At 44.8% G+C, this 14,299-nt stretch overlaps 1 protein-coding gene across 1 annotated transcript in view; it reads left to right on the plus strand.

Annotated features, from left to right (window-relative positions):
* Positions 1-14,299, plus strand: part of SPOCK1 (SPARC (osteonectin), cwcv and kazal like domains proteoglycan 1) — a 1,975,354-nt gene that overhangs the window by 1,192,208 nt on the left and 768,847 nt on the right. The window contains exon 5 of the mRNA XM_085618015.1: positions 13,648-13,780. Coding sequence (XP_085474141.1) covers positions 13,648-13,780 — 133 coding nt within the window. The remainder of the gene's footprint in view (positions 1-13,647; positions 13,781-14,299) is intronic.

Raw genomic sequence — 14,299 nt, forward strand, 5'->3', positions numbered from 1 at the left:
TTTGGGTTTTGTGGAAAAAATAAGCTGGTACTAGTATATTTCCACATTTAATTGATAAAGGTGCACTCATTTTAATCCACGACAGGTTTCAATGATATGAACCCCCACAGATGATAAAATAACGCACTTACATAAAAGCATTCCCATTTTGTATCAACATTTTGCCCTTTCCCCTGCTGCTTAAGCCTCATTACTAACATTTATGTCTGCTTTCATCCCATTACCTGTCAACTCGCTCAGCTATTGTTCTGGCAATCATGAATGACAGCATTTAAGAATCACTCAAAAACCAAATTTCTGTTTTTATCCACATTTAAGAATAAATGCAGACAGAAAAATAAATGGTTTTCTGCCTGTAGTTATCTGTAAAAATCTGTAAAAATGGAAAACAGGGAGCCTTACTCATAATTGATACCAGATGTCCTACCTCATTGTAAGTTTGAGATCTAATTCTGTTTTTCACATCTCGCACAGCTAAACGAGTAGCGATTTGAGAGATTTTCACATCGACCGGGCAACATAAAAGTCAATCTTATGAAAGAAATGTTGAAAACATACCACTCAGTGATTGCACTTGCCAGACATAGCAAGTGTTGAAATAAAAACTTCCTTTCATTGGGAGACCTCTATCTCAATGAAGATATTAAAAATGATGTCCCAGAAGACGGTTTATGCAGAAGGGTCGGGTTTGTTGTCATATCATTGCTCCTGATTGTAATGGTGGTAAGGGGCTGCTGCTGCTGGGTGCCGGTGGTCGCTGCATTGAATTTGAAAGTACCATGGTGATGCTGTCATACTTGGCAGCTACTGCTTCTGCTGGCCTCTGGGCTTGGGTAAGGGATGAAACAAAAGCCCCAACTGATATAAGGATTCACATTTAAAGAAAAGACCTCTAGCAGTGAAACTGATTCCTCTCATTCTAGCATTTACCCTAAAGATCATCAAATCCCTGAAGGAGGCCATTGAACTCTAAAAATTGCAGATAATGTTGTTTTCATCAAGTAGAGCAACACATTTTTGTCACATACAAAATGCAAGTGAAAGGATTTTCAGCAACAGTGATTTTATTTAAACTAATACACAGATTACTTTTACCAAACAAACCATGAGCCTCAAGGAACTAGAAGCAATGATGTAACCACATGCCGCATGCCCTCAGTTTCCCGACATATGGACCTTCCAGGACAAGGAACAGGAACAGCATTTTCAGTTGTTGCAGCTACACTCTGGAACTCCCTCCCCCAGCTTTTGACTGTGATCAATGCACACTTGCCTATAAGAAAGGTACTTAGACCTGTTTATATGCTAATTATGCATTCCCTACTAATATGTAAACGTTGGAATTGCTGCTGGCTTGCAGCAGACTACTCTGAGTATAGCACCTTGATGCGTATGGAACATTGTTGCACTGTATGTAATAAAAATCAAATCAAATCTCTTTAAAAAGCTATATTTGTTTTAAATATGACCTATACTGGCATCAGACACCACATCACCCACCTTCCAGGCCCAGGCTTCACAGTAGTACATCTCACATATTTATTGTTACAAAGTAGTTGCCCGCAGAGTTTGGTCATTCTTCCAACGTGGAGCAATAATTATTCTTGCCCCTTTCATGCCGAAAAAACCCACAATCCACTACTGTAATCCTCATTCAAACCAAGAATTCTGGTTATATCAGACTTATTGAGATTCCAACCCAGACACTCCCGAGAGGCGTAACACTTGTGGACCAATATCTCTGCAGCTTGGGGGCAGTGCAAACATATGCATTCTACTGGTGTCCAAGGTCGGATATCGGGGGCATAGATATTGCTGGTTGGTGAACTTAGACCATGATTGTATCTTGCCTGAATTTAAATAGAAGTCAAATATATTTCCTATTGTTAAACTCTATATTTGGAACTACTGTTGGCACTATACCAATTGCAATATGTATTTACCAGATATTCAAAGTGATCGGTGTTTGCAGCCATTTAAACAATCTTAGCACTTGGTAGTGACTTCCTCAGTTTTCCAAAAATGCGATGCAGCACGCGCAACGAAATTCGTTTTACTTATTTAAATGTGTACCTCCGTTCATCCATATTCCGGTGTTTACATTTCCCGACCCTGTCCTTCCCTTGCCCCGCCTCACTGCCCCACCGTCGCTCCCTCCACGGACCGCTACTGTTTTCCCTATTCCTTCTGTCACACCTGAATCCCTCCCCGTATGCCAATATAAGATTCCACAAACCATCCTACGAAGTCAAGAATCAAATGCCACAACTGAAAGATACTGAGGTTCATACTACATAGGTGATCCTATGAAGTACCTATGATCCTATCACGGATTGTTTATGCCAATGGAAACATCTGCAGCATATTTTACTATCTATGGTAAATCCAATTGAATTTCAACCGGGAGAAAATTTCACAAGAGAGGTATGAGATTAATGAGAATCTTGAGTCATAGTGTGTAAGAGAAAAAGCTATGAGATAGAAGAAACAGAGACAACACTTTAATTTAGGAAGTTCAATGATATAACAGGAATGTTCACCTTAATAGGTTTAACTTTTCTAATTTTGATCATATATATTATATCCCCCAGCAACATTTGCCGTACACTGGCCGTAGGGGTACCATGATTTAGTCATTGCCACTGATTCTGAATGTATTTTTCTGATCGCATTTGAGTCTCTCTTGCTGATTAAATCCCTAGCCACGCCACAACATTTGTCCACGTTTGGGTAATACGGCTGAGTTCCTTTCTTCTCATTTTTGGATCTCCATCCTTAATCTTTACATTTCCAATTTCTGCCCAAAACATATAAATGTGTTTTGTCCTGTAAATTGTAAGTAGTTTTAGCAATAACTTCACAGCTTAGGGCCTCATTACGATATCAAGTGGATTTATGTCTGCCCGACACATTGCGGAAAGGAACCTCCAAGCTTAGGTCGGTGGTTCCAACCTCAGTATTATGATGCAACCTCCCATAGGGTGGTCGCAAACCTCCATTTGTCAATGGAAGCTTGTGCGGCAGGCGGAAAAAAGGCCCGCAGTACAAGTTTCCATTGACAAATGGAGGTTTCTAAACATCCCTGCACCATCCCTCACAGTGTCTGTCACATGGTGCAGGGATGTTTAGGGGGAGGCCTCACTATGGAGGTCCAGGGGGGAAAGGCATCTTACTAGGGGCCTCCAATGTCACTTTCCACACGAAAACGGACATCATAATCCCGACGTCAGAGCCACAGTCATTAAGGGATTATGGGGTCTGTCCAACACAGCAACAGTCTCAGAATCCCCCCCAGGTTTCACTCTGACCGCGTTATCCTAATACAGCGGTCAGACTGCAAACCTACCACATCGGGTGAAAAGCCTCCGACAGCTGGTCATCGGCTTTCCGCCTAACATCGTAATGAGTCCCTTAATCATTTGACCTTTGGCAACACCACTCAAATCAAATCAAATCAGGTGTTTGTTAAGCACGACTACTCACCCGTAAGGGTCTCAAGGCGCTGGGGGTGTGGGGGGGTTTTGCAGGTTCCATTCCATCAAGGAGGGGGTCTGTCGAAGAGCCAGGTTTTGAGGTTTCTTGCGAAGATGGGGAGCGATGTTATCTGTCTGAGGTGGAGCGGAAGGTCGTTCCAGGCTTTGGCTGCGCAGAAGGAGCAGCCTCCCGATTGCCAAGTTAAAATGCACAAATGTTTAGAGAAACAGTTCTCAGAAATTCATTTCCATTACATCAAATGCCAAATGATGAACCTTAGTGCTGTCTCATTTTCCACTTGGAGTGAGGTAATTGGCCTTCCTGCAACCTCTCACTATGGTGACACATCAGGAAGTGCAGAGTCGGTGCCGTTCACAGTAAATCACACTGTGTGGCCTACCTAGGGTTTTAGAGTGTGTCTCACTTGCTGTACTGGTCCCGCTCCGCCTTTGAGACGATATTTCTCTTGTTGTTAAATTCCTCTTTCAGTTGTATTATAGTGTATCTGGTTCTGCATGAAATGTTGCATAGCTGAAATGGTTTAATAAAAAAACGTTCTGACTGAATGATCCCTGGAATATACTCATCCGATATTGTTACTGTGATGAAGTGTTTTTAGAATGAATGCAGAAGCTGAGAGACCGTCTCTTCTGTATCACCAATTCTTATAGAATTTATCGGTTTGAGGGGCAATACTAGCTGATTGCGAGAATGATCCATGCTCTTGGTTTTGAAAAACATTGAAAAAATCCATACTATGATCACATTAAACCCATTGGAAGACTGACATATAAGAGAAATTATTTAGGTTGTTAAGAATTGCACTTATATTGAGATACAGCAGTTCAATCCATACTTCTCAAGACTGCAAATGCTAAGCAAGCAAGAGAGCCTTAGTGGACATCTTGAAACTAGGGCAATCTCACTGTTAACCGAAATCTCAGTCGCTTTCTCATCAGCATGTACTTTCAGACTTGTGTTGCGGAGTGGGTGGGACATTAAAAAATGAATACAAACTCTTGGTTGCTCTATCTTTAGCACGATGGCTGGCACATTGATAACAGCTAGTTGAACTTACTTTCTTTCTGTAATAGTCTTTGCCAGTGGCCCGCCGATGTATTCACAAAAGAGTGTTCACACATTTGTATGGCATTTTCCCATGCAAAAGAGTGGAGCCCTTTTCCCACCATGCTGTCTCCAGTACAGGGAAAGCACTAATAGCATTATTCCTTGCCTTTAGTAGCACACAATGGACCTTCAGCAGATGGCCATGTAGCCCATCAGGTAGCCTTCATAGTCAGCCAACTAGCTTATATGGTATTAGATAAATGTGGCCAGGCTTGCTCCTGTGCAGCAGTGCCCACAACTCAGTATGCAGTAGGGTACAGTGGATGATACTTCATCGTGAGATAGATTACAGAAAATGCCAGCAAGTGCAATGTGTACCATATTTGGATAAATAGATATTATGGATCAATTTACAGACAATGATTTGGTCCTTTCTGCAATATCGATTGTGGAGGCCCAAAATAACTCTAGCGCAAGATAAAAAGGGTTTCTCTGGTGAGGAGGCACCATGCAAATGAGGTGATTCCTTTGCACATTCTCTTCTGCCATAATACAGACAGTCACACATGTAGAAAGGCCATCAATGGCTTCACTGTGTGCCCCCCAGGATATGGTGCAAACGTATTGCAGAGTGCCATGGTTCTCATTGGTCTAAGGTATCTGTGGGCATGCCTCGCAGAGAGGTCCAGTAGAGGGGTTCCTGATTTTTAACACAGTGCATCTTAATGCATCGCTTACCTGGCTCACACCATTGATGAGTGTATTGTGCTATACAGGCATAAAATGGAGAAGTTCGACTGAGATAGGCATAGGTCAGGATTGAGTTTCTGTGGATGATTGTCACTCTGCAAGCAGATCACATTGCACTCTGTTGCTCTTTGGCATCACATGAATGGGTGAGACAGTATTAAGCAGAAAGCCTGTGGAATGGTCAGCAGAGGACTGCTTACATGTTCTCGTTTACCGGTCTTCGCAGCAGCAATGTTCAGTAGCTTGCCATAAGGCACTTATAAATTGAAAAGGATTATAACATACTATTGGCTGTGGTCCCTGGTAAATGGTTTTGTATCCTCTAAGAAGGGTAGATCACACTGCAGGCTAACAAGGAGAGGGTCACCTCTCCTCTTAGGGCTTGGGTGCGAAATCGCAAATTACACACCCCGTGGATACCCGGTCCATCTCAAAGGAATGCAATTGGATCCTTCACAACTAGGCTCCACAACTGAGTCTAAATGCTCTGCTTCAGCGCAAATAAACTCTGTACTTTTACTTAAGGAGGGGGTGGTGGCAGCCGCGGCCCGTGCAGGTAAGAGCGGTGGGGCTGGGGTATTCGATAGGCGACCACAAGGGGATAGTAAATAAATAATAAATTTTACCTCGTCGTCATCTGTCGAGATCCCCCTCCCACTGCCCCACCTCTCTAACCTGCACATGCCGCGGCTGGGTGGTGCCGCTATTGCACTTGAGGCCGCTAGACCAGCCCCTTCTCCGGAAGGTGTGCATTGTCTGAAATAAAGGACCAGCTTGTGAGGTGGATGTCAGAAGTCCTGACTGGGGCATGGATCATATGATACTGCTGCATTGCACCTTTGCTGCCGTGGGACTGGCAAAAGTGCAGCTTAGTGTATTAACACACCTTATTTGGAGTGGCACGGGAGCATTCATGATTGTAACATGTGTTGTGCGTAAAGCACCTTGTAACATTGATGTGTAGGGGTGGGGGGCTGAGGGGGCAAACAGACCTCCTGTTATAATCCGAACAAAACCTCAGTAACAATTCAATTGAAGCGGCAATGCTCACAAAATTAGCTTTATTGTGGATTGCAGCAAAAACAGAGGTGCCTGATAATGTTGATTATTGAGTGAGGTAGTGGAGAAAGCACCTCCCCATTGTAACCAGAACAAAACTACAGTAGCAGGTCGACTAAAGAGGTGTCTCTCGTAAATACTCACAAAATTGGATGATTTTACTAGGTGGCCCACTAACACGTTCTTTATAGGGTGACCCAATGCCCACCTTTTTTTCACGACAGCCCACTTTTCAGAAGACAGTCCTGGCGTTTTTTACATTTTAAATACATGTCCTGGTTTTAAGGACAGAGGTTAAGACATCCTGGAACGCAGAATTGAGATGTATGCTTTCCTTTCCACAGGTTTGTCTAAAGTCTGAACTCATTTAATTAATTTATCTGCAGAAGACGTACGGTGGCGGTCTAGTCATAGCTAATGGTTAATGGTACGTGTACATGCACACACATTTACAAGGCTGTGCAAAAATCAGGACAGGCCAGAAACAGAACTAGACTAAAGGCTTTAGTCCTGCATTTATGTCTGGCCAGTCCCAGTTTTTGCTTCTCAATTGTTAATTTGATCTTGTATGGCGCATATATACCGACAGGTCTCATAGCGCTCAGACAGAGGAAGAAACAGACAACGTAGCAGGCTGGGTCCTCAGACACTGGAAGGTTATACAACCATATCAAATGCTTCTCTGAAAAGGAAGGTTTTTAATTTTTTTCGGAAGGGTAAAAGTCTAGGTTCCTTCCGTAGCTCTCCGGGCAACTGATTCCAAAGTTGTGGCAGGAGAACCGAGAAAGCTCTCCCTCCTTTAGTAGTAGAGTTGAAACGAGGGCAAATTAGTCTACTAGCTTCCGCTGAACGCAACACACGTCCTGGCACGTATTTGAGTATCCGTTCTTTTATGTACTCTGGGGCTTGACCATGAAGGGCTTTGTGAGTAATACACAAACCCTTAAACTTGGCTCTTTGCCTAATCGGAAGCCAATGCAGTTTACTCAGCAAAGGAGTGGCATGAGTTCTTCTGGGCAAACTGAAAATCAGCCTAGCAGCATCATTCAAAACTATCTGCAATTTATTAATAAGTTTTTGGGGCAGCCCGACATATAACGCATTACCATAATCAAGTCTGGAGACTATAGTAGCTGTTACGATTGTCTTCATGGTCGAGGCCGAGAGGAGAGGAACCAATTTCCTCAGCTATCGCAACAGACCGACACACGTTCCGACCACCGCATTAACCTGATTGGTCATAGAAAGTTCAGAGTCGATCTTTATGCCCAGACTTTTAACCACAGGTACTGGAATGGGAGGAACTCCTAACTCCTGGGGCCAAAAAAGATCACTCCAGGGGTGGCCTTTGGTTGAAATGGCAAGGACCTCCGTCTTGTCAGGGTTGATCTTTAAGGAATTAGCCGTCATCCAGTTGACTGTGAACCTGAGAATGCTCTGAGCAGACTGTTGGGCGTGGGCCGAATTCTCAATCCTTAGGATGAGAGAGTGTCGTCTGCATAGTTGAATACTCTGCAATCCATTTTGGCTAACGCAGCCACTAAAGGCTGTAGGTATATATTAAAGAGAAGGGGGGACAGAGCGGAACCTTGAGGGACCCCGCAGGAGATGTTGCCCTTGTCCGATACTTGCTCAGCCAATTGGATCCTCTGTGTACGTCCTGATAGGAAGGATTCTAGCCATTTGTAGACCTGTCCTTGAAAGCCCAAGTTTGCCAAACGGGAGAGTAGCTTATGGTGGCAAACCGTGTCGAACGTGGCTGACAGATCTAAGAGAATCAGGGCGTTCGGTTCTTTATTGTCGGCCTTTCGTATAAGTTCGTCCAGGACCGACAACATAACCAGCTCTGTGCTGTGATGGGCTCTGAATCCTGCCTGCAGGACCTGGAGATCTCATGCTTTTCCAGAAATGCTGAGAGAGTAATCGGGACATGTTTCTCCAAGACCATCGCCAAGAAGGGGAGCTGAGAGATAGGTCTATAATTCTTTAATAGAGCCTTATCAGCCCCTGGTTTTTTTAGAAGAGGAATAACTCTGGCCTCCTTCATATTAGTGGGGACCTGCCCGATTGCCAGGGATTTATTCAGGAGCATGAGAATCTGATTCTCCAAGGCAGGGAGTGCCATTCTAAAGATCCGAGGGGGGCAAGGGTCAGAAGGGGAGCCTGATTTGGTCTCGACGGCTAGAAGTGAAAGAGTCCTTGAGTCTAAATGCGAAAAGCTGGTAATAGGAATACCCTTAAAAGATGGAAAGGTGGGCAATTCCGAAGCACCTATCGTAATCCGTGTGTTGTTAATCTCTAGGAGAATATCAGAGACTTTCTGAAGAAAAAAGACCTGAAGAGCATTGCAGTCCGAGGGTGCAGCTGCAAGGTTGATATCAGGCTTATTGCTAAGTTCTTTCAGGATCTTGAAAGTCTCCTTTTGAATGTTGGGCGTGCTGGCAATACGCTCTGCATAGTACTCAGCTTTCCTGGATAAAATGGCCTTCTTATACAATGTAAGGAGGGATTTATAGATTGTTAGCTCAACAGAGTCATAAACTTTCCGCCATCGTCTTTCAGCTTGGTGGAGGCTTCGTTTCCTTTCCCTTAGCAGTTCATTAAACCAGGGAGCCCCCTTGCCTTTGTGTCGGATTCGTTCAGAGCGTTCAGGAGCTACCTGATCAATGGCAGCTTGTAAGGTGTTAGTGAGGGTTATGCTTTCTAGATCAATATTACCCATGCCAAACTCAGGTGGGGGTAACCTCTGTAGAATAGCCCCTAACTTCTCGGCCTGGATTTTAGTCCAACTTCGCACCTTCCTCCATTCAAGAGGAGCTAGTGGAGGTGGGCCGTCTACGGGCACCCAGCACGAGATCAGAAAGTGGTCTGACCAGGCCCAGGGTTGAATGTCCATAAGCCTGTCCCGCCTATCGGAGGACCAGATCAGATCCAGAGTGTGCCCTTTAATGTGGGTTGGGCGGTCGACCATTTGGATAAGCCCCATGGAGTACATTGCCATTTCAAGCTGTTTAGCATATGGCTCTCTCGGGGTTATTTCCCAATGGTGATTGAAATCTCCAACCACCATGAGACGTTGGTAACGGGTGCTGAGGTCAGACACGGTCTCCGTAAGGTAGTTGTGAAACCTCGAGGTTGCCTCAGGGGGACGGTAGACCACCAGGAGCAGGAAACAAGAAGATTGAAAGGAGATTTTAATTCCTAACAAATCAGTGTTATCAATGCTCTCAGCAATGATCTTTGTGGCCATGAGCCTGGTTTTAAAAAAAATTGCCACGCCCCCCTCTCCTATTGTCCTGCCTGTTGTGCCAAAGGGCATCAAATCCCCTAGGAAGGGCAGCAATAATATCCGGGGCAGAGGTATCACCCAGCCATGTCTCTGTTAGGGCCAAAATGTCGATATCCCCCTCCTGGAGAAGCGTGAACATTTCCAGATAGTGTTTCTGTAGTGATCTTGTATTTAAGACCACTATTTTTAAACCCGGAAACTGATCAGGGCCACTGCTATTCAGAGGGGTTTTCCTCGGTGAAGTGTGACTACTCGGCCCCTGTTGTCTCAGAATATTTTCTTTTTCCAATTTGGCAATGGTGGCATTATTGAGCCCCTGAGGTCCTGCGGCCAAGTTAAGTAGCTCTAAGGCAGAGTATCTGAGACTGGGGCCAGGGGTCATAGCCCCTAGCCCCGGTCGGCGGCGGACGGGCGCAGACGGGCTTGCCTTAGGCGAGCCTTGGCGCGCCCGCTGCGCGTACGCTCCAGCGTCAAAAATAAGGCTGGCTGCTTCCGATTGAGCAGCCAATCAGCTCTGCTGCGCAGCAGCTGTGTCCCCCTCCAGCCACTAGACCGCGAAATACAGCAGAAGTGAGTGAGAACGAGGGTTGCCAGATATTCCCCCGCGTTGACCCCCTGCAGGTGAATAAAATGTACTTTAAAAGCAGCTGAAAAGTACAGGAGTGTAATTCACAATGTTACTGGGATTCTAGGGTCCGATTCACATATTTAGCCAAGCATCGCATCGCAATTTCCCCGTTCACTGTTCCCCCCAATGCTTCCGATTCAGATAAAAATTCAATTACAATTTAAATTCACACAAAGCAGTGATCAGAGTTTTTTTAAAACCAGTTAGAAACGCTGACCGGAAGCCAGCCCGATTAACGTGGCCTGTCTCTCCTTCAATCAATATCTGGTCACCCTAGGTATTTAGATCAACTGTACTAATATATACATTTATTAATATTGTGATGCTGTCATATTCGACTTTATTACCAAGTACAGCAAAATTAACAAGCAAATTATACTTCTTACTGCCTCACAGATTGCATGTAAAAATTACTTTACATGGAGGAACAACTCTTCTAATAGTCACGAGGTCTCTTCAATATGATTAGGGCTCCCAGTTTTATGGTATTTATTTTTTTAACATTTCTGTCTGTATTTATCCATATTTTTTTTGTGCCCATCTTATTAGATTTTATCCATATTTATTTTGTGTTTTGAGAATAAATGGAGTGGTAAAATGGTATACTTGCAGTGGTGGCTGGTGACATTTGAAAGTGGTGGGGCGTAAACGTTCTGTCTGAGTACACAGCGGCGAGCGCAGCAAGTGAGCCCAAACAACTTAAGGAGGGTTCGGGGGTTTTCCCCCACGAAAATTTTGAAAAAAGAGTGGGTAAATGGTGCATTTTTAAGCAAATTTGAGAAGCAAGAAGGTTAATAAAGCAATTGTGAAAGTGCAGCTATTACATTAATAAAGGGATGTCATATAACAACATGTAGATAGAAATGTTTCTGAAGCTAGGCCCTGCCAGTGCCACGAACCTCTAAGCAATATACCATCCAGCAGGGCTTAGCGTCAGAAACATTTCTATCGTTATGTTTCTGAAGCTTGGCCCAGTGCTGGCACTCAGTGAACGTGTAAATGAAATACATGAGTCCAAAATACAGCCAGATTTCAGTTGCCAGGGGAGCACGGAGACACATCAACCAACAGTTTAAGGGGAAACGCTCAGCAGGATGCCGGCAAACCCCATGAGTGCTGACGGCTTCTATTTTTATATCTGACAAACTCACATGACTGTACTTCAATTTCTTTAGCAAGGTGGTTTTACAGTATGTTTAGGTCGCAGGTGTCTGTTGACTTTAGTCATGTGGCAACGAGCATCGCACTTGATTAACCTCCTGAGGCTCCAAAGGGAATTACTGAGTGCGGAAGGCGAATTAGAGGACTACTACACCATTAAGACACACATTAGACATTCAACTCAGCAGGCATTCCCCCACACATGTATGCACTTCTGCTGTGACGCATTTTAACTTTGACCTCCTACCACTAATTCCTCAGGAAGGAGAAACATTCCTTCCCAAATCACTTTCTTTCTCGCTTTGTTGCGAGAGAGAGGATGGGGCGGACCTGCCGACTTTTGAGCTATGGAACCAAGTCTCGGTTTCGGTTCAACATCCTGTGATTATGAGGCAAATCACTTAATCTCCGCGTGCCGTAGAAAAATGAATGCGCTGTTGTGTATTGTAACCGGCGCTCATGTAAAGTGCGCCAATACCATCCCGCAATGTCAAACTGCAAAAATTAAATAAGTGCAGCAATGATGTGCTTTGTTGCACCAGAAAGGGGCGGTTAGGTTTGTAGAAAACACGTGCCCTGAGTGCTAAACTATGAAACTCTTCCAGCGACAGAAGAAGGCCATTCGTCTGCCTACACATGAGAGCAGCACAGGACAACGTCTTGCCCACAGTCCTCGATATGGGGAAATGCGGCATAACTAGATTTACAGTCTACGGTTCAAAGAAGCAGTCGCGACTCGCGGCACTTAATATTCGGGGGGGGTCACGCGGGTGTTGGGGTGGGGGTCGCGTGGGTGTTGGAGGGGAGAGGGGGGGGGGAGATGTGAAAAGTAACTTACCTGACCGGATCTGCCTCTGCTACTCGGCTGGGTCCGGGTCTGCCTCTGCTGCTCAGCCGGGTCCCACGCCGCCTCTGCTGCTTTCAAACACAGGAATAGGCATGCTGCTCCCTCCCTCCTGTGAAGGCAGGGTTGTGATTGGCGCTGAGCCCCGGGCGGCGCCCAGCCAGGCACCAGTAGGGACGCCATTTTCTCTGTGTAGGCTGCATGCAGCCTACATAGAGAAAACGCACATGACGCATGACTGCTTTGGTCGGCCCTGGGGGCCGACCAAGCAGTCTGGGCACTTAGAGTGGTGCAAGCCACTCCTCTCTGACCCGCCCACACCCCCGCCCCAACCAGGCAATCCCTCCCACCCACCCCCTACCAGGCATACCCCTGACATCTGCTTTCTCGCAGAGCGAGAAGCAGGAAATAAAATGGTATTTTAAATACCGCTTTATTTTCTGTTTCTGGCGCAGCGAGAAAGCAGTAGGGTGGCGCCCCAACGCCCTAATGGAGCGGCCGCCACTGTATACTTCCACATTTATTTAACTGATAAACATGCATGCATACTTTGACGACTGTAGTGTTTTAGCAAATTAAGCAGTCGAATATAGCAAAACACTACACCGGCAGGTAAATATTAGCATTCTATACCAATATATGTTAACACATGCCTATATTTCAGGAAATCTTATCCTGTTTTTTTTAACTTCCCATGCTGTTCATCTATGAAGCTGTTGGCCTGAATTAAAGGAGGACAGCATGGAAAGTCACTCACAAAAAGCACGTTTCTATATTTTTCGGGTGTAAAAATAAATACATTCTGGAAAAATATTGTTTTCTGTCTGTATTCATCTGTAAAAACGGAAAACTGGGAGCTCAAATTATGATTTTACCTGCTGCCCAAATTCAAGCTCTTGCATCCTGGTTTACATTCAGTATCTCTGAACAAAACAAGAACATATGACAAAATAGCATGGCATTAACCATATGTGCAGATGTGGCGAGGATTATATGCTATCATCTGTTTTTGCAGTCAGAGAACTGCAGAAACTTTTTTGCTTGCAGTGCGTTTTCTTTCTGCAGGGAGGGATGCATCCTCAGAGTGTTGCTGGATGACTGCAGTACACTGGCGCCAACCAATGACTGGCGACCAGCGAGCTGCACCATGAAGTGAAACTGTGGAATAGCTCCTTTGGGGCCTCTCAGTGCAGAATTGTTGGTTAAATTGCAGCATCCCGAGCTTCAAGCCTGTGCCCAGAATTAAATGAAACCACCACAAATGGGAGCGCTTAACTTTCAAGCTTTAAGGATATTACAGCTTCAGTGCATTTAAAAGAGAGCAAGGATCAGTGTATTGCTTAACTCTAACCACGGTCTCATTTTGTTTCACAGCCTGAGGCAGAAGAAAGTAACTCTGCCCCACAAGCACTGGGCAGGAGCAGCGAACTTGGCAAAGTGTAAACCTTGCCCCATGGCGCATAACAGCCCTGTATGCGCATCCGATGGGCACACCTACTCCAGCAAGGTAGGCATCCTTAATATTACAATTAGCTACGCCATATTTGTCCCGTCAGCACGCAGCACTACGTCAGAAAGACACGTTTACTACGTGAGAGGGGCATCACCGTCGTCACAATTCTTATTAATTTCATTGCACTGTCTACTCTGTACACCCTGCCAACGAATACTCAAAAATATTGTGCTTTTGTATAGTTCGCTATGCTCTCTGATGAGAAGAGGGTAACGTTAAATACATAAACTACATGTTTTTCACGTTGGCCATTTAATTAAGAAACGTAACTTATTTTCAGATTTTTTTTTTCAACAGTTTGATGTAGTCTCTGGGCACCAGGAGGTATAGATGTGATTTACATATTAAGCGTCACAATCATTCAAAGGTCTTACAATGAACTAAAAACAAAACAAAGGCCATTGAGAGGGAAAATGGAGGGATGTTTAGGTGACTACTAGGGAGGGTGGATCAGCGATTGGTGAATGTTAGAGAAGCGGGGCTGGAAAGAAGGTAGGGGAAGAAAGAAGGAGA

This window comes from Triturus cristatus, chromosome 7 (genome assembly GCF_964204655.1).
Source record: "Triturus cristatus chromosome 7, aTriCri1.1, whole genome shotgun sequence".
NCBI classification, from domain to species: domain Eukaryota; kingdom Metazoa; phylum Chordata; class Amphibia; order Caudata; family Salamandridae; genus Triturus; species Triturus cristatus.